Below are 21,611 nucleotides of genomic sequence, written 5' to 3' on the forward strand. Positions count from 1 at the left end.
AGAAATAAAAATAAGAGTTCTGGTGGAATAAAATTGTTTTGCACCATAAGGAAAAAATTATCTGAAATAAAGTCAAAGACATAAGTAAACTCTGGAGCAAAATTTCCTTTTCTGGTTTGCCTAACCAGTCTGAATTCACCTCAAGACCCTTCCTAATACCATTTGATCATAACAGATGCAGCAGGCCTTTTTATTTCAGACCCTAATTTACCATTGCTGTACTACATGGTATGTTTACCTTCAAAAACTAAGCGAAACCTAGTTTTGTAATCCATCTGTACCTGACATACTAGTGAATCCAATCAGAAAAAAACTATCTTAGTTTTAAGGCATACACATTTCAGAACTTAAGACAATTAATTTGTTTATGCTATTTGAAATCCAGTACTCATAATTCTATATAAGCATATCAGATAGTTTTGCTTGGCATGATATATGCACCTTCTTGAATTGTCTTACAATAGAAGCATCAACTGCAATAGTGATGCCATCAATCTCTAAAGAATACTTGATTAAAAAATGCAAATGATGCATGCTGGCACTTCTGGTTAATACACTTACAAAATCTTTTCCATGGCTTTATAAATTAAATCTATACTGAAGACAAGAGGTTGTATTATCTCAAGTAAAGGTGAATATAACTTGCCTTCTCCCACGACATTAAGATTTTTAATATTTAAAGCCAGATAAGAAACTTCAAATCACTCGCTGTGAGAGTTTCAGTAGAACTGGGCATTGAAATCCCATACATTTTCTCTAAAACTTGAGATCAGATTTTCAATTTCTCACAACCTTATTATACACATATGAGTGATCACAAAATGTATGAAAACAGTTACTCAATAACATTTTCTATCTGCTTCCATCTCATGTGGAAGAATTCTTAGAATACAGAACAAAATAGTACTCCTTCTGAGTAAATTATTTACACCTCTCATTTTGATTCTCAAATCCTATAATCATATTTAAATTACATATCAAAAAGTGAATGATACTGCTGTCAGGATTTTTTTCTACCTACACATTCCCTGATCAGCAACTCAAAACAGCGCATGAATAAACCAGATCTTGCGAATAAGAAAGAAAAAATACTATCTGGCTCTTAAGAAAACCTGTAAATAAATTTTTAAGTTTCTGGTTTTCTTACTTCTGCAAAATATTTAAATGTTTATTCAGCATTCAATTAATCTTTTCATTCCCTTAATTTTCTGAGATTATAGGCAATAAAGGAAAAAAAATTACTTACATCATTCTGATCATCTTTTGCATTGTAATAGATTATATCATTATTCTGTAAAAGAAGAAAAGAAGGAAATTAATTAAAGTAGGGCATAAATTTCACTAGCAGCAACCAGTACTAAAATACAGAGGTAAACCTGCAGTTCTTTATGCATTCTCTTTGAAATATCACAGAGTAAAATGTTGCATGTAACATTTCCCATTTCCATATTCAACTTAATTCATTTGATAATTTATCTCTGGGAAATTACATAAGACATGCTAACAGCTAGAAAAGTACACACTGTGTGGGATGAAATCCAGAGATCTGTAAATTCCTTAGTCTAGACATATGAAGATTTTTACATGCAAGTAGGTGATTTACACATAAGGAAGTCCAGCAGATAAAAGAATGCACAAATATTACTGAGCATACTAAGTATTTGTTGCACACACTGATTGTTTTAACTCCCGGAGTAAAAACAAAAATTGGGAAAGAATGTCTAACTGCTGCAGTGTACAGTGAAACACAGAAGCCCTGCAGAAACACAGCACCATATAATCCATACAAAGCAATGAAGGAGAATATTACTGATTACCAATTATTACCAAATCAGTCAGCAAATCAATTCTGTATAATATCTATAGTGGTTTGAAACTCCTGGAATTTTCTATGGAATATATTTTTGTTTTCTCTTGAAATGTTTCTGAGCCATTTAATAACCCTACAGAGTTATATTCAGTGGGATAGATTTCCAATAAATTTAAGTGCTCTACTGTACCTTATCCTTTTTCTTACACTTTTTAGACTGAAAGTAATAGTCATATGCAACTTTTTTGAACACATTTACATGTACATATTTTTTCAAGCCCTAGTGATTGTGAATAAAAAAAATCATAGCTAACCTTTGTCAAGTCCAGTAGCTTGTTTAAAATAGGCAACTGAATGTATTCTCTGAAAACAGACTTTTTTTTTTTACTGTAAGCAATACTTTTGGAGTATATGAATCTAAACAAAAATTTCACCCCAAAGTTCTCTTTTCTTTTATGAATACAAACAGGAAAGAATGGTTTCAGTAATCATTTTTCAAATGAGCGAGACAAAGAAAATTATTACTTGCTTTAAAAAGGTACCTTGTGCTACTAGTTAATGCAGTTCACCTTTATAAATGATCTGTTTCCTTCATAAATAATTATATCATTCATTCTCATTTGTGACCTTTTTGAGATGCGAACATGAAGTATGTCATAGATGAGCTAAAGGCCAATATGAAGTAAATGTTGTTGACATAGCCTCATCCTCTCTACCTCAAAATGCACTTTTCCAACTTTCCATCAAAATATGTTCTATTCTCAGCTCACTATGTTTCACATTTGTGTCTGGGTACCTAAGACAGAGCTCATAGTGTGATGCAGATAAAGGATGAAACTCCTTTGATCATTTGGCATGACCCATAGCCATGATTATTAAAGACCAGCATTAATTGTTTATTCATTTGTTTCTTGATTGTTAATAACAGAATCACAGAATCATAGACGATTCCGCATTGAAAAGAACCCACAAAGATCATTGAGTCCTATGTCTGGCTCCACAGAGGAACACTCAAAATTCAAACTCTATTCTGAAAGCATTGTCAAAATGCTTCTTCAACTCCAGCAGGCTTGAGGCCACGTCTACTGCCCTAGCGAGCATTCCTCAGGGCCCCTCTTAGGAAAGAACTGTTTCCTAGCATCTAATCTGAACCTCTCCTGATCATGAAAGACTTGTGGAAGCCCTCAAGTAAGTTGTAAGTTGTAGAAGATTCAATTTTCTTTGAATACTTTTTACTTTATATATGGTTGTGTACAAAACAACTATTCTGTAAATAAATTGATCTGTTTAAAAAGCTGTGTGATTTACTGGCAGACAGCATTTAAAATCACTCAAGACCCAGTCCTGAGTGGTACTAGTAGGGAATGTTAGCACAAGTGTTTTGAATATGTTCCGTTAAACAAAAATTTGTTTCAGTGTTTCAGTTCAGAAGACAAGGAAAAAAGCATACTTCTCCCACCTGCCTCCTTATGCCATTACAGCAGTTCTTCTGCAATTCTTTCCCTAACATTTTCTTCAGGAGAAACTTGACCAGGAAAAAATAATACGGACATATTTATCTAGATAATGTATATATTAATGAATTCATTTTAAAAAGGAATGCTTTCCACTAAATACAAGCCTATTCAATCTTTACAGAATTATAGAATGGCCTGGGTTGAAAAGGACCATAATATCATCTAGTTTCAACTCCCCTTCTATGTGCAGGGTTGCCAAAGGGGTGGGACTCGATGATCTCTGGAGGTCCCTTCCAACCCCTACAATTCTATGATTCTTCTGTGATTCAATCACTAGACCTGGTTGTCCAGAGCCACATCCAGCTTGGCCTTCCTACCAACTTTAAAACAAGATATCAATTTAGTTCCCCACTCCATTGCTATTTCTTGTGTTTACCCTATACAGTCATTAAATCACTTAATGTACAGATTTTTAACATGGTTAATTTTTAACTCTATGAATACATATAAACATAATTATGTTTATAGAATCATTGAATTGTACCTACTTATACAAAATGATTCTTTATTGTCACAGTTATTTTTTCCCCATTCTTTTGTATATTTACTTGTTTAATTCGACAAGAGATAACACAATATTCCTATCTACTTCTACTGGACTAAATAAAATATTTTAAACCACCTATTAAAAATTTATGCTTCAGATGCATGATGTTTTTACTAGTTAATTAAGTAACCTTCCCAACACAAATTAGATACTTTGTTACAGTATACTTGTCTCGCAGTTCATTATCCTGCCCACAGACATTACCTATACAATGCATAAACTAAAACTGACATTGGTCACATCTCACTGCTTTTAATGTAGAAAATGAGATAGATAGTGCTACACTACATTGAGCACTGTACAGTTCACAGATTAGATTCATGGATCAGTTGAATCTTTAGTGGGCAATTTTTCATAATTTAACCACTTCTAGATGGCAAGATCAAATTGTTTTGTTGCTAGTTCTCAAGGAAATAGTTTAGTTATTTATTTATTAACTCAGAGACAATGAACTGCAATCTTCATGCTTTTATACACTTCTGCACCACTTTGCCATCAGGTAATACTGCACAGTTTTTCAGCAAGCTTAAGATAGAATGTACTACCATTGATTTTTTTTTCATTTTTATATGTTGTTTTCATTATTGCTTGTACAGTTTGAAAAAGTGAAGAGTAGCTTTTGCTGTCATAAATTCCCACCCAGTGCAAACAGGTTCAGTATTTAACAGAGACATGAAAGGAAAAAAAAATGTACAGACCAGCTCACTAACGTTGCTTAGTGACTCAGTGTTCTTCTATCTTCATAAACTTTCTCCATCCATAATCCCACTGATATTATTTAAAAATGTAATACTGTGTCATTGTCTTTACAATGTTGTCCATTTCAATAGCACTTTGCTTTCGTATGAAATAATTCCAATGGGAACCACTACACATTAGGCAGTATTAACGGCTTAGTAAATTTCATTGCAAAGAATCCAACTTTTCTGATCTCTACAAACACTCTGTCTAGAGATTTGAAGAAAAACACAGATTCATCAAATAGGATAAAAGTCTGGGAAAATGTCATTTTTCAAAAAACCTGCAGATGAAATTTAGATTTACACTATGACTAACTTGCACTCATGTTTTGAGTCTTTTCAGATGTCAGTGGATTATGAGCTGGTTTGGCCAAGTTCTGTGACTAGTGCGGTGGAGGGATCCGTGGAGCAGGGAAGTGATAATCCCTCTGTATTCGCCTTTGGTGAGGTCACACCTCAAGTACTGTGTTCAGTTATGGGCCCCTCATTACAAGAAAGACACTGAGGTACACAATGTCCAAAGAAGGAAAGCAAAACTGTGAGGGGTCTGGAGCAAAAGGCTGAGGGAACTGATATTTTTTAGTCTGAAAAGGGGGCTTGGAGGGGACCTTATCGCTCTCTACAACTGCCTGATACGAGATTGTGGAGAGGTGGGGGTTCTTTTCTCCCAGGTAACTAGAGAAAGTATGAGAGGTAACGGCCTTAAGTTGCAAGAGATTCAGCTTGGGTATTGGGAAAATTTCTTCTCTGAATGTCTGTTCAAGCATTGGAACAGGTTGCCCAGGGAAGCAGTAGAGTTACCATCCCTGGAAGTGCTCAAGAAACATGGAGATGTGACACTGAGAGACATGGGTTAGTGGGCATAATGAGGATGAGTTGACAGCTGGACTGGATGATCCTAGTGGACTTTTCCAATTTCACTTATTCAGTGATTCTATTCTATACAATAATATCTGACCCTTGCAGATAATTCAGTGTTTAGTGATAACTTGCTTACATCTAGTTAGAGATTCTCCTCAGTTCCACATAGTACCAAAGGTGAAAGTTCCTTTGCAACCCTACCATTTCATGGCTCTCATAGAAAACCAGACTCCATAAAATTAGTGTTAGAATTCCAAATTTTCATGAAATAAAGAACTAAAGCTCTTTCCCTGCTCTTTAACCTTCTATTACAGTGATATTTACAAGGATTCTTTTGTTCTGCTAGCAAAAGTAAGAAATCAAAACCAAGAACAGAACAAACCTTGTAAGAAATATATTTCTGATTTCCTTCCTGTTTGATGTTATGCAATATCTTGGCTTGTTAGGGATGCATAAATGCAGGTACTGTTTAGAGACGGACACTGTCCTGTAAATGCACAAGGCAAAGCAAATGCCTGCATCTTTATGGCCCTCATGTAGTTAGGGTTCAGGAATAAGCATAACTATTTCTAGATCGTCCATCTGTTTTCAATTTTACTGACTTTTCTCCTTCAAACAGAATGATATGCAATCTTTTAAAACATATTCTTAGAACTACAGAATCAAATTTGAAGAACAATTTTTAAATCACAGATTAGTCCAAAACACTTAGGAAAGTCACAGAACAAAAGGGAAAGTACCAGAAATCTTACTGCTGAGTGTGCAATAATAAAAATACCAATAACAATCTCATATTTCCTCTTTCATAGACATACTGAGAAGCTGAACACTCAGAGGATAAATTAGTATTAATGTTTTCAAATGTTAAAAAATATTCCCTTAATTACTTGTAAAACCACCTGCTTTAATTTGAACAATTTCTTGCGTCTCGTTCCATAAAGCTGTGCAGAAACACTAAAATTCACCCTAATACCTTTAGGATAATTAAAATTTAAATCCAGTCCAATAAATCCTATGATAAATAATCCGTCTAGTTTTACTTTAATCCCTTACATAGTCTGACATCCAGTTTAAGTCACAATTAGACTCTTAAGAAAAGAAAGCTAATACAAAAATATTTCTGCTTCTGAATGGAATAACATTAGGGAATAAAAGTCTGCAAATGTAGAAAGGAAGAAAGAATGATAATTATTACAATGTTTTATTACAGCTTTGTAATTCTCTGCACGTAAAATGGCACACGTAAAATAAGGAGATTGCCAGCTAATATATATGTATATATTTCTTCAGTATCTATGAGGAAGAATATTGATCTACCTCTTCTATTTAGAGCAAATATGGCCTTGAACAAAATAGTAAGGTATTACAACTTACTATGTCTGAAAAATGGATGTAAGAAATGGATTGAAAAGCATATGTAATTTAGGACTTGAAAACAAGATCTTAAAAAAATAATTTTTAATAAAAATTTGACAAATGTAAAATTCAACAGCAACCCAGTTTTAAAATATTTCCCCATATTACTCTTCATATTGACAAATGAGCCACAGAAATTTCACTTGCCTTAAGAACTAGTTTCTTGCAATAGTAAAATTAACATACTAATTACAATTTTTAGTAAAGATCTGCACTAAAATTTATGATAAGCCTATTTTACAAAAGGCTTTTCTGAAGATTCTACTGAGACTAGTAATTGGAATGAGAAGTTTAAGGTAAAGATTACAATGAAGATTACACAAAGAAAGATTAAAAATGCTGCATGCTAAGTGTCATTGAATACACTTTCTTTTTAAAGGCAAAAAAGATCAATTTTATTCATCATTCATTTACAGTATATTCCTCCACTGAGATAACCAGTCCATGAATCTTCAAATGTATAATCAGTGTCCATGGGATGGACATATAGTGCCTGTTCACGTGTCAACTAAAATTATAAATAAAGTGAGTAATTTATTAATAATCTGCACGCTGGACTAAGTGTGACTAAAATATACAGCTTGGATATAAAGGAATAATTTATCAAGACTAAAATCCCACTTTAGAAAATAACAATGTAAACATTATTTTCAATTTTGAATTTTCTCCTGAGTTAGAAGATACCCTATAGAAAAGCCACTATGTTGTTCCTCACATTAACTGATGATATATTTTTGAAAGACTTTTAATGATCAAGCTAAGCTTCAAAAGCTTGTACTTTGAAGATAAAAGCGTACCTAGTCAATGGAGATAAAATAAATTCTGAGAATTTTGTCACGAAGTACACAATAAATTAATTTAAAAATGCAAAATCTATTTCATTTACTTTCCTACAGATACTGGACAGAGATTGAGAGATGTTACTTTGCCAAATCATGGCATTTTTGTGGCATATGGTAGGCAAAATATATATTTACTTTAGCAAGTAAATACTTGCTAAAAATGGTAGATCATACTTCATATTGTTACACTTTTTGAAAACTTACTGGTCACAGGAGTGTCATGACCTTGCTGGGATTCTGAACTGAGTAGCTGAGTATGACAAGAACCACAGCACATATTCTGAGTGTGGTGAGCCATGACACACATCAGTACAGGTTATGCATCAGTGAATGACATGCAAATATGTGAAATGCTGGTAAATCACAATAACAGATTGATTTAACTGTGACAGTGTCTGCCTATGAAACAACCAGCAATACAGATCATACGGAAGCATTGCTATACCAGGAAATCCAAGTATCAAAGTGAAACCAATCCCCATCAGAGCTGAACCACTGCCCAGCATCCTGCATGCCTCCAGCTGGGCTGTGCCAACCCACCTTCCCTGTGACCAGGGTATGTGTCAGCTAACTCTATGCATGGAGCACAGGTGTGAAATAACTGCTCTGCCCAAGCCTACCCATCACTTGATCTACTTCAGAACAGGAGCTTCGAGGCAGCATACTGTCTTTGTTCCTTTTCTCACCATGACAATATCCAATTATATGCTGATTTTATACATGCTTGAGTTTTTGAGGGCAAATGGTAATCAGTAAAGCTGAGTAAGAAGTTGGTTTACATATACATTCATGTATAGACTCATATATGCATAGTAAAGCACACTAGATTGCATGCACAGCCTTGGTAACTGGAAAGACTGCTCCTGTCTTCAAATCTCTAGAATGGATTATATGAAGGGTTACAGACCTTTAAATGAGAAGTAAAACAGAGCAAGAGGCTTTGCATAAGGAAAGTCTGCTGTTTTTCTAGCAGTATGCAATCTATTTGTGTTGTTTTGGTTTTCTCTTAAGTGAAAAGAAACAATTTTAGAAACACTACATGTGATTTGTTTACTTTCATCACTGTGTAATCAACAGGTAAACTGCTAGCCAGGAGGACCACATCTTATGTAATTTAGAATCCTTGGGATGGGCAGTTATTTCCACCTCTGAAGGGAAGTAAGCAGTAAAACAGCTCTTTATGACAAAAAAGGTCTACAGATATTAATAAAGCTTCTGTTCTTCGCACTGAGAATTCAGAGAACCAGTGGCAAGATTCCCTGATGCAAACCTTATCAGTGTTAATGAGTGTGGAAGATAAGAGGCCCTTGCTCTTTAATCATCCTCGATATTTAAGAATATATTATTTTCTAATCGTGAAGCCACTTGAAAACAATGTTTAAACGATTTTAAACTCCTTCACCAAATTTTTTAAATAGTTTTTGCAGATGTTTTTTCTTATCTTTGAAATAAAAGCAAGATATAGAAGCAGTATAGCAAATACCACCTAATCTTCACACTGTTCTCTGGAGATCACACTACTTTCTGAAGAATTTTCCAAATGATTTTATTTCAATCTGAACTTAGATTCACTGAATTCAATAGAAACTCTCTGGAAAAGGTCCAGTGTGGAAATATTTCTCATGCTATAAATATGAAGTTAATAATATCAGTATGACACTCCCAATGCATTCAAATTGTCTAAGCAACATTATCTACTTCCCTTGTAGAACAACTTATCCCTCTGACTCACTTTGGTAGGTAACAACAGGTCATAATTCAGAACAATGATTTCTCCCTCCCATTCTACCATTCAAGCTGTCCTCAGTGTTCTTACAATCTCCCCCGAGAGTAATAAAAATATTATAATTTTATGTACATGCATCTATTGCAGATGAAGAGAGCACAAAACAAAAAAGGATTTCTGTTCTGCCGTTACTGAGTTTGAAATAGATGTTAAATATACATAAAGAGAATCAAATAGCTGCCTCGTATTTTTCTACTAGTCAAAAGTAAGATGGCCATATATATCTATGCAAAGTTTTTGGCAAATATATAATGTCAAAAATTTCAAAAAGCTGCTGATTTCTTATCATAATAACCTACCCAAAGTACAAGCACCTGAGAATGACTTCTTTTTATAAGACAAAATGCAACTGATTACAAAGTTGCAGGATTTCCAGGTGGAAAAATGAAATAAATTTGTTAGCACCTCATTAACCTCTGTATCAAAATATCCTGTCAATTTAATTAAACCAGCAAAGTATGTTTGTTTTAGTTTATTCAGCATTGATTTCTTTAATTGGTGAAAGAACATAATAAGTAAACAAAATTTGTCAAAGCTGATTGTACGTTTTATATACATTGTAAAGACTGTGACCAGCACAGTGCAGGAGCCTAGTTAAACAATTTTTTTACTAAAAGAGTGGCCAGGTACTGAAACATGCTGCTCAGAGAAGCTGTGGATACCACATCCATGGCGCTGTTTAAGGCCAGGTTGGATGGGGCTTTGGGCAATCCAATCAGTACTTGATCTTGTGATTGGCAACCTTGCCCATGGCAAGGGAGTTGGAACTTAAAAATCCTTGAAGTCCTTTCCAACCCAAGCCATTCTATGACTCTATGATTTATATGCATGTCTTGCCCTATCAGAACTAAATATAGCAAATATACCAGTTCTCCAACAACCACAAATCCCCCCAAAAATGCATAGGAAATTGTATACTTTAAATAAATGCGTGTACATATGTGTGTTTGCATTATATATACTGTACTTAAAATATCAATATATAAAATATTTTTCTATGTGATACTAATATATATTTTTAACCACGTGCTAAGCACAGTGAAAGACAGTGAGCTTAAATTTGTGACACTGCTATTGTGTTTTCACCAACCAGAGATAAAGAAATTGGTTAGGAATAGTATAATAAACATTACTAAACATATGTAACATGAACCAAAAATTAACCATGCCATCAAAGCCTTAAGGCATGTGATACAACAGTGGAATAAAAAAACCGTGAGGCTGGTGTCTTGGTTTTTCGTACTGTTGACAGAAACCTCATCCAAAACCATCTGTGCACCAAGCAGAACACTAGCCAGAGTAGTTCCTAGACTCTCACTCTGGTGTTTCATCACCTCAAAGTTCATATCCTAGAATATGAGTTTAAAATTATTTCTCCCACTTTTTGAATGCAGACCTATTCATTTAGCCTACACTTGGACAAATCAGAAGCTGCTAAAAGTAAAGAGCACTAAGCAGAATCCAGTTGATGAAAAATGCTGGTAGATCATGACAAGATATGGAGTTTCTCAAGGGAGAAATCTTGATTTGCTTTTCTTTTCATAAAAAAATAGGTAAGAGAAAATGTATAAAGAATGGACTTCACAAAGTAAAATTCAAAGTAAAATATTTTCCTTACTGAAATTATAACAAACAAAACCAAATCAACATTATAAAAAAAAAGTTTATTTCACTCTTGTGAAATCTTTAAGTTTTAACAAAGATTTAGAGATTTAATTCTGATAAACATGGTAGTCCATGGAATTTCAATTCCTATAAATGTTATGTCCTCATCTTGATTTTTCAAAAATGCTTTGAAGTGGAAGATGAAAGTATTGTGTAAGACGTTTTTACTTTTACATTCATAAATATGCCTTGAGAATATATCCAATAGCTGATATGTTTCACACACACACACACACACACACACACACGCACACACACACAAAATAAAGATTTCAGTTCTATTTAAATTTCTTCTCTATTTAACTTGACTCAAAATAATCACATATGGCAAGGAATGTATTACAAAAAGTCACTGGAATTAAATTCCAAGAAAAAAAAAACCAACCAGATAACATTCATGTCTTACAAGAATCTTATTTCAATAGAAAAAAAAAAAAAAAAAGGAATCAGCTGCATAAACAGAAGTAGCTGAGGGGCTTAGACATCTCTTTCCTTCTTTTTTTGCATATAGAAATACTAAAATAAAAAGAGACAGTAGCGTTGCATTTCTGCTGGGAAAATAAACACAATATTTTTGGCTTAATATAAATTACTGTGTGATACAGGAGAAGCAAATTTTCTTATATAAATTATGAATGCCTGATGCAAACTTTGGACCACATCTCACATAGCTGACACTGACCTGTCACGTTAATGATCTTTTTTACATAAAATTTTAAAAATAATTTTATTTTCTTTCCTGTCTGCATCATTTCTTTACCCATTTTTTTTCCCAATAACTTCGCATCTGTACAAAAAAAAGCCACAGAGATTTAAAATATATAAAAAGATGTCATACTGCATTTAAGCCATAGAAATTGCTATTTCTTATCTTAGACAACCTGTCTGAAGATTAGGAAAAAAAATACAATTGAATCTCTCCATTTCATTCAAAATGTGAAAAGTTCCCTTTCAAAAGATAATAAAGTTGAATGCATTTCATACCATGTCATCTTTTCAGACTTCATTTGGTTCACAGACATAACAAGTGTGTCTGGCATATTGACTTTAATTATATTAAAAGTATTCTTACTAAGATAAATCCTACCTTCTTAATTAAGATTTTACTGTAAATGATTTTACATCTCTGATGTCTCAGAAGGAAAACAACTGCTAGCAATACATACGAGGTTTAAGAAGTATCCCATGCTCACTAATTAATAAAGACAAGAGTAATAATTTAATTATTCAGCTCTGACATCTATTTTGTGCATGTCTTGCACTAAATCACTGTAATAAAGCAAAGTTCTGTGAGTACACCATAATTCAGAAGCAGTTCAGTAGCATGAGACAAATCAGTGGCTGTAAAATGTCATATTGTCAGTTAACACAAAATGATGAGGAATTTTCTTGTTAATTGATACAAGCTAAAGGACCATATAAAAAATAATTAAAACATAATTACCTTTCTTCCTAATTACTGGATACATTACACTGGTATGCTGGATTTCATGCAGAACATCACTATGATTCAAGAGCTGTATCAATGTCTCACAATTAGATTTCTCTTTCCGCACATAATAACTGCACTAAGTTAAAAGTTATTTGTGCTTTCTTCTATGGACCACAACAGGGCTTTTTACTTGTTATCTATTTGCTACTTGTGTCACAAACTGCAAAGAAATTCGTAAGCAACCAGCTATTTAAGTGCAGCCATTTCTACTAAAAATGCAGCCATACCCTCAAAACCAGACTAGAAACAGACACAGCAGCCAACATTAGACTGCAAAATGTAATTACTGACCACTGCAACTAAAACAAAACCTTGGAAAACAAGACTGGCAGCTGCTGGCTGCCAATAGGATGGAGAGAACACCATTCTCTCATCTGAACAATGTATTCTCCCTTAGAAACAGTTTCAGCCCAAGGCTGCACATAAGCTCCAGAAGCACATGCAACAACTCTGATCTCCAGTGACCATTCCTGAATTAATGTTCTACTTTTCCCCATTTCTTATAACTCTCCAAACCCTGCTCAGGTACAGTAGTTAGAACAGCCTGTGTTTTTAACAACAGAGTAGAAGTTCTAAATTTGTACACCTTCCAGTAAATTTCTAGAATATTTTAAAGACAGAAAACTGCTGTTCTAGGCCAAGAAATATTAAATTTCACACAATTTTAGCATTTTTATCAGAATCTGTGGTGAACAGATAGGCTTGAGCCCCTGTGTTTTGTATAATTTATTTTAAAATTCTTGTACTGACAACATTTATTTGAAACTCATTTCTTTTCAAAATCAGGGTGGATAGATAACCAAATAAAGTGAGATGTATGGAAATAGCCATGGCAAAAACAAATAAACAAGAGCAGGCACTATTACAGAATGAAAGTAGGATGAGTATTTGATGAAAAAGACAGGGGAACAAAAAGATTCCTGCATACCTATCAAAAAATGTAGAGAAGTTCTAGAATGAAGTGCTGATGAAAGTAAATTGGGTAAAATTAAACTTAAGTGGATATAGTCTTTCACTTTTTAGGCAGGGGGAAAAAAAAAAATCACTCACAAAGCATAAAAAATGTTAAGGGCAGAATACACCAGAGTTATATGCAGGCACAGAAAAATATCAATAGAGCCAAGCTCCTCAGTTTTATCATTCCCATGTGAAATTCTTAAGAAATGTAAAACTGAAGTTCCTCTCTTGAGAAGTCTCTCATTCTCTCAGGACTAAAGGGAGAGTCCTGCCTGCATTAATTAATCACCAGAGATTATTCCTACAGTTTTAAAAAGAAAGATCTCTTCTGGATAAGAATAGTCACGTATTCTATTTAGTTTTGAAATTTGCAAGACAGTTACAATACACAGTGATTCAGTTCAAGTATAATTTGGGGGGGCTAACAAATGGAAAAATGAAAACAGTGTGATAGCATTTTCCATGAAGACATAAATTACAGCCAGAGTTGGCCAAGAGCTGTCAAGACCTGCTAAATCCTCATGCTCTTTCAATGCAACTTTTTTTTGTGTGCATGTATATGGATTTATGCAGTCCTGATTTGCTCACTGACAGCAAAAGTGAATTGGGGAAAAATAAACAAATGCTTGACACAGATGCCATTTCTGGCCAAATCAGGTGAAATTTTATTATTGTTTCATTGCATAATATAGAATACTGTTAACACACTGCTCATTTTGAACAGTCTCTCTTCTCCACGCTATGTGTAGCTCTTGCTTTGTGGCAAGCCCTCAGAAATATCTGTCATTACATATACTCATCATCATTATTTTCAGGATGTAAAAGGGCCAGAATTTCACCTTTTGTTTAAATTCTATGAAGAATCAGAAGTACGCTATGCACAGAGGGCAGAAGAATAAGAATTGCCAAATCCCTTGAGGACAATGTAGCTCTTAATAATAAAAGCATTATCTATTGCTTTCAGAGTATTTTAAAATCAATTCAGAATGAAGCTAATATTAATATTTCCATTGCATTCCAACTGCAAAATACTACAGATATTTAAAAAAAAAAATCTTTTTACAACTACTGTGCAAGCCACCACTGTTCTTGGAATATCAACTCTTGGTATATTTTAGGTATATAATGCCTGGAAAATGCTTTTTCCAAATTTTTAAATACCTCACCCTCCCAAGTACTGTTTTCTCTTTATAAAGATGAGGTGTGACACCTCACCTAGTATCTTAATGGAACAAGGTAAGCTGTCAAGGCCTGCATGACCCCTCGGCCTTTGCCATTTGAAAAACAGACGGAAATAAAGAAAAACATAAATATCTGAAATATATATAAAAAAAATAAAAATTGAAAGCATCTCAGAATTTCAAAAAAAGTTCTATTTCTAGCGTGAAATAATATGTGTTCATGGTTTTATGATTTTTGTTATCAGTATTCCTCATTATAATATCATGTAGTGCACTGGGAGTTAAAGAGTTAATGTTCCAGCTCTGTGGATTGTCGAACTAGTTGGAGTCTAGCTATAATGACAAGATAAATCAAGGACAAAAATACACTAACATTACTAAAGTGAAAATACTTGGCAAAGAAAAAACAAAACATACTTGTAATCAAATTCTTATGACTTTATTTTACCAATTCACCTAGGATAGTAAAGAAAGGCTAAGAATTATTTACTACAAATTTAAAATAGCTACTGAATTTGAAGGTGAAATGTAAAATTAGAAAATAATTACCTTCACCTATGTTAAAAATTCAGTGAAGGCTCTTAGAAAATATATAGAACAGCATCCTGTAGAAAGCTTTCCTTAACATAATGTACCTTTCTATTGTAAACCAAAGAGCCTGTAGGTTGTTAATAAACTGAGAAAAATAGGATATCCTGCTTTTAGTAAGATGTTTGTTCAGAAAGCACATTAAAATGCCATTCAAAACAAAGGTATTAATGCAGATAATTGGTGTCTTAATAAGAAATCACACCTTTTTTCTTTTCTCCAGATCTTTCCTGCCACCTTCCATCTGCATTTTTTAACTTTTTTAAATGAGTTTCTCAGTAAATAAGTAAAATGCCTTTTGAAATTCATGATTTTTTTCAGATAAAATAGAATGCTTGAAAAATTCAACAATGATTGAAGATGTTTCATCTCATCATTCTAAGAGATCTTTTGTCTGGTCCTCTACCAGTAAATTAACCTGTTGCCCAGATGAGATCTTTGCAATAATTTGTATTTTAAAGTTACAATTCAACACTGAACATTAAGTATAATAAATGATGATAAATGACCAGATGATACAGCTGAAAAGTTCTCTCTACTATAGTTGTACAATTAAGATTGCTGCTAATACATAATCTTGATTCCGATTGTAAGGCTGCTGTTTGCCACCTTCTTTATTAAACTTTTATTGGGTTTGTAACTCCTACTGCATAGGAAAAAAAAAAAAAAGAATCAAAGCTGAAGTGTTCAAATGATTAATCATGCTAACCTAAGAGATAGTGATGGATTTTTTTGTTTGATTTTTTATTTTTATTTTTTCCTTTTGGGCATATGTCTAATACCCAGCTACCCTGCTTGACATCTGTAAACATAATCAGAGAACGTTGGAAGGAACCTTTAGATATCATCGAGCTCAACCCCACTACTAAAGCAGCTTCCCCACAGTAGGTCACACAGAAAAGTGTTCAGAATAGTCTTGAATATCTCCAGAGAAGGACACTCTGCAACCTCCATAAACCAGAGTGCATCAGTGATACTCTGTGGAAACAATCTGAACATTACAGGCAAGATGTGGGGGAAGACGGAGTACAGAATGCAAGACAAAATCGACACTCATCTTACAAAACCTATGACACAAATCTCCAGGAAGGCTTCAGGATGGGCACGTCCACATATCCACAGTGAAATTATACATTATGATGAATCTCTTCTTAGCAGCCTTAGGAAAGTAATGTGAGTGCTTCAAATACTTTACATTTTATACGATATCCAGTTTTGAGAAAGTGATGGTGAAAAACTTCCCAAATGCTTGCTCCTGAAAAATTTGCTGTGCATTTTATGGATCAAAAAGGTGTGAGCAGTATTAGACAAACATCAGAACAGTGCCTGAAATCATAGTTTCAGTCAATCATTCATTCCTATTTCTCTCTGCAACTCAGATTGCACATACATAGTTCTATTCCCTGAGTAGAAAGATGTCAGAGTGCAAACAATCCCTGACAGAAGAAAGGTGATTTCTTTCCATTCAGTGAGATATGGCACATTTAATTTAAATTATGCACAAATCATAGCTATATGTCACATAAGTGAAGGTGGCACACGGCCCTTCAGAGAAGAACATATCATCTTCCCTAAGATCCTTACCATCTGCCTGTCAATTTAAATCAATCACTCTGTGTAGTTTTTTTCCGAGTCACTTGCTTTAGAAGTATGAGGCTTCATCCAAAATTAATCAAAATCAATGGAAAACTTACTTCATTGAGTCTTGAATCAGAACACTATGTAAAGATGCAGACACCTTTGACTCTTTGCCCATTTTCAGCATTGTTCAAACTTTCACAGAATTATTAAGTACAGTCTGCCAGAAAAGGTTCACATGCTTGCTACCTATGGGAAATGGTTCCACGCAACCCAGATCTGCAACCAAATCTAAACAGCATCACACTGCACAAATGCACTGGACTACAAGAGGTACTAGCCAAGGGAGCTGCATCCTCTCTCCACTGTTAATAGAGAAAAACTGCTCTGTAGCTCGTCACCTTCTCTGAGTGCCTCACACCTCTCTATCAAAAGAAAAAGCGTGTCTAATAAACTGCCTTCCTAGAATGAAGCAGTACTGAAGTTGGAAAATTGATACATTTTTTTTTTCTTTCCCCAGTTGAAGCTTTTAAGATGAAATATTTTAATCTTGTTGCCATGTCCAGAAAGTTACAGTTCTGAAACCTGTGGCCTACTGCTGCTCTGCTCCTGCAGGTCAGTTCCTGGGTCACCTCAATGGATCATCTCCTGTTATTGGAGACTTGTTGTCTCAGTTATGCCTTTTATTTTTCATTTCTTTGGTGAGCAACTTTTCACTTCAGTTTTATGCAACCAATGTTTATTTTTTAAAAAAATCATAATCCCCAAGTGTTTTCTTTATGATCTACTGTCTCACTTTTAAGGCCAGGTCTGTACCTCATTATCACAGCAATGCTGTCTCACAAATGCCAGGGTTAAGAAAATAATAATTTACATAGAAGAATATAGAATTATATTATTATTTAAAATATAATGCAAGATGAAATATTTTTTCTTGTAGCATTTTAATGTTATAATTAATTCCTAAAAGTCCTAAAAGAATTTCAGTTTTTGTAAAAGTAAATGGATGCTAATAGGCCATGCAAAAAGACACTCCTTGTTAAAATACAAATGAAATATCCCTTATGTTTATACATGTGTAAGAAATTAATAGTGAAGCTGAACTGGAAACAAAATTGCTTTAGTTAACCAACCATTGCAACACAATCAAATGTGGTATCAAATGTAATCGTGAAAGACCATTTGGGGAATAAAAGCAATTATTAAATAGAACATTCTCCTCCTCTCCTTCCAATTCACTTGCACAGGTTTTTTTCCATGCATCTCTACAGCAGCAAAGTAATTCAACCATCATAAGTGTCAAAAACACAATCATTTCACTCTGCAATACACAAGAAAATTCAAATTGACAAGACTGTTTCATTTACCAATACTGGGTTGTAACTCTGATTTGTAACTGCATTAATCTAAAAATGTTTAAGTAGTTTTTTATTTCTCCAGCTGTATGTACAGCTAAGGAACTGTGCAGTGCTGATGGAGCAGGAAGCAAAGAGTGGCATTTCTTTGTTTGCCTCAAGCTAAGTATTTTGGATTTGCCTTCACACACTGCATAGCTATTCTCTAAAGATTTAACGCTCCTCTAATGTTAGTATTATTTTCAGGCTGTTTAAAAAAACTGCAGTTCAACATTTTAATTGAATACATGCTTAATCAGACAACAGCCCATATTACAATACAATATTAGTGCAAACTATTCCTCGTCCTTTTAATCAGAAAATGCTCAGTATTCTTAATTAGTATTCATCATTAATATCCCTTTGAATCATTTTGTACTTTTTAGTAAGTCAATTAGTAATTGCTAAAATTATTTTAGCATTAAATTATCAGTGTAAAACACACACAAAAAACGATCATTACTTCTGTCAGCTACCTAAAAAACAGTGGTGCATGCTCTTATATCGGTTTAGATTTTACATTTTGTGTTGTTTGTTTGTTTGTTTGTTTTGCTAGGGGCATCTCATCTAAACTCATACATAATTTATTTATTAATAAAAATAAGGTAAATATGACTCCCTCCCCTATATCAATCTGTGCATTTAGAAAAATGTACAAGACTAACGTGACTATTTTAGCTAAAAATCAGACATTCTCTGTTCAGTAAGTCACTGGGTCACAGATTCAAGCTCAAACTCCTGTCAATCAGATTTCTATGTTCACAGATATTTTGTATTTTGTTTTTTTGTTTTTTGGTTTTTTGGTTTTTTTTAATAAGGATTAACAATTTATTTCAGATAAAGTCAAAATAAAATTTAAAAATTCTTAAATGTTGGTAGTTTCCTTTAAAAATAGATTTAAAAGAAAGAAACAAAAAAAACCCACTTAAATTTACTGCACTATCTTTCTTGAAGTACTTTCAATTCAATATACTACAGCACTAGAAATAAGGAGAGACATTCTACTCTCATTGAACTACAGATAATAGGAAAACTGGATTTCAGTAGATAAGTGTTTCTATCAACATTTTAGCTTTAATTTTTTTTTTTTTCTGAAAGAAAATTCTTTCCTTTAGATAATTCTGACAGCCTTCATATGAAATTATTACATGAAATTAAAAAATGGAATCAAATCTGGATCTTCAAAATTTTTTTCCCTGTACTGATTAATTTAATGCTACATTTTCTGATGATAATGGACTTTTGTTAATTGTGATATTAACCTGAAAAATTCTTACATGCTTCTTTTGTTATGGTCTGTTCATCATTGTATACTTAGTGTAAGTTGTTAGAACCAGTGATGTGGCAGTCACGATGGTCAGATCTCTTGTAGCCCTGTAGTAAGAACATCCCTCTTTGCCCTTCCTCTGTTGGATTTATTCCACTGAAATCAGCCTGTGTATAACTCTCTAGAAGGAATGTTCACAATATTTATTTTTCAAAACTCCATAGGCTATGATTTTTCTGCAGTGTAACTGTCAATGATATCAATGATTATAAACTTACTAGAAGAAGAAAGATCCAAAGAAGACCAAAGAACTTATTTCTATAGTTACTTATGTGCAGTGCTGCTGGGAGGGTTTCCATCACCCTAAAACAATTCCTGGGAAAGGAAATAAATCTCATAGAGAATGATGCAGACTATTCATAATGACATCAAAGGTATCAGAAGAAATGCTATCAGTGAGAAATAAAGGAAGTTTTACAGTGTATCTTCCATATTACATCACAGCCATTAGGAGAATGAAACTTACAGTGAAAATTAAATTTATCAGAAAGATCTGCAAACTAATTTGAAAAGGCATTTTCTAAAAAGTAGGCCAGAAGAGATGAAAAATTACTTCTGGCAAAAATGAAGCAAATTAAATTATAAGAAGAAGCTTAATTCATTTATTTTAAATTTAATTGCATAACCTAATGTCAAGGATATTATATGGTGCACAGCTAATTTCAAAACAACTTTGGTTTGCAGTTACTTTATTATAAAACTAAATGTCTTTCTTTTCACATATATATATATGTTTTTCAGCACAGTATTTTCTTGTACCATAACATTAATATCAAAACACATTTCAAAACTACTTTGAGGTCTCTCCTTGACAGTGAATTCCAATGACACCAGAAGCTTCTGTGATGAAATTGACTTCTACTGAAGAAAAGGGTGAAAACAGAAACAAAAAGTAGAAACAGTACTGTTGATACAAAATCAGTGTGTTCTATAAGAATGAAAATGATCGGAAAGAGCATCTGACCTCCCTCACTTTGTTCTGCAGAGAGCCCACAGAACCTGTGGATTTTGTTTCCTACTCAGAACAGTTATAGATTAGCAGCAAAGGTCACTGTGGAATTTCCATTACTGCATCCCCACGTGTGACATTCTGTGTTTTACCATGTATTAGAAGCTGTGCCTATGCAGGGAGCATATGTGAAACAATTCAGAACATATCCAGACCCTTTTGCTCACAAAAAGGCACTTTCATATGAATTTGGCTTAACCTTAGGTTTTTGTTGGCGTGTTTTTGGCTTGTTTTTAAGAACTCTATGTCCAAGTGTATGAGGAACACTGGGACATAAAGGGCACACTGGAAAAGCATTGTGCACTTAACTGTGTACCTCCATGATGCTAGTGGATATGCAGACAGTCTAGGTTAGCAAAATCACACAAAAGCACCCTCTGCTTTTATTCCTGAAGAAAGAGGTAACAGTGGCAAAGCTCTGACACTTTGTAGGAAACTGTAGCCTAAAATTGAAGTATACTTATATCTATACAGTGCCATATAAATTTTAGTTGAATATTTATGAAGTATTAACGTTGTGCATTTTAAAATCATACACTCACATCTGAAAATCATTCAATCACATCTGAAATGATTCTAGACGATAATAACCAGTCTCTTTTGTATCAGAACATTGATGAGATGCTGTTACTAAAGTATAGAAAAAGATTCTTAAAACAAAAAGCTCCTGACTGAATAATGCAGTTGCATAAACAACATTTTTTTTCATATAAAACTTCTTCCTATCACATAAAAACATCTTGTTAAAATAATTTCTATGATTTTGTTTCAGAACTCAGAGTAGCACAAACTTCAGTAACATTAGCTATCACTCAGATACATCTCCTCTGCAATTACTCCATCTGTATTAAAACAAAAATGTCTTGTGTGTGTCTCAGAACTATGTAGTTGGGCCTGTGAA

The 21,611-nt window shown here is 33.6% G+C and overlaps 1 protein-coding gene across 12 annotated transcripts in view; it reads right to left on the reverse strand.

The window, feature by feature from the left end:
- Positions 1 to 21,611, reverse strand: part of CACNA2D1 (calcium voltage-gated channel auxiliary subunit alpha2delta 1) — a 354,437-nt gene that overhangs the window by 152,357 nt on the left and 180,469 nt on the right. For all 12 annotated transcript variants that reach the window (XR_008206210.1, XM_052680848.1, XM_052680846.1 and 9 more), the window contains exon 5: positions 1,247 to 1,291. Coding sequence is in view for 11 of the 12 variants with exons in the window: in XM_052680848.1 (XP_052536808.1) it covers positions 1,247 to 1,291 (45 nt within the window). In the remaining variant the exon portion in view is untranslated. The remainder of the gene's footprint in view (positions 1 to 1,246; positions 1,292 to 21,611) is intronic.

Source organism: Tympanuchus pallidicinctus, unplaced genomic scaffold (assembly GCF_026119805.1).
Source record: "Tympanuchus pallidicinctus isolate F22 unplaced genomic scaffold, pur_lepc_1.0 scaffold19, whole genome shotgun sequence".
Lineage (NCBI taxonomy): Eukaryota > Metazoa > Chordata > Aves > Galliformes > Phasianidae > Tympanuchus > Tympanuchus pallidicinctus.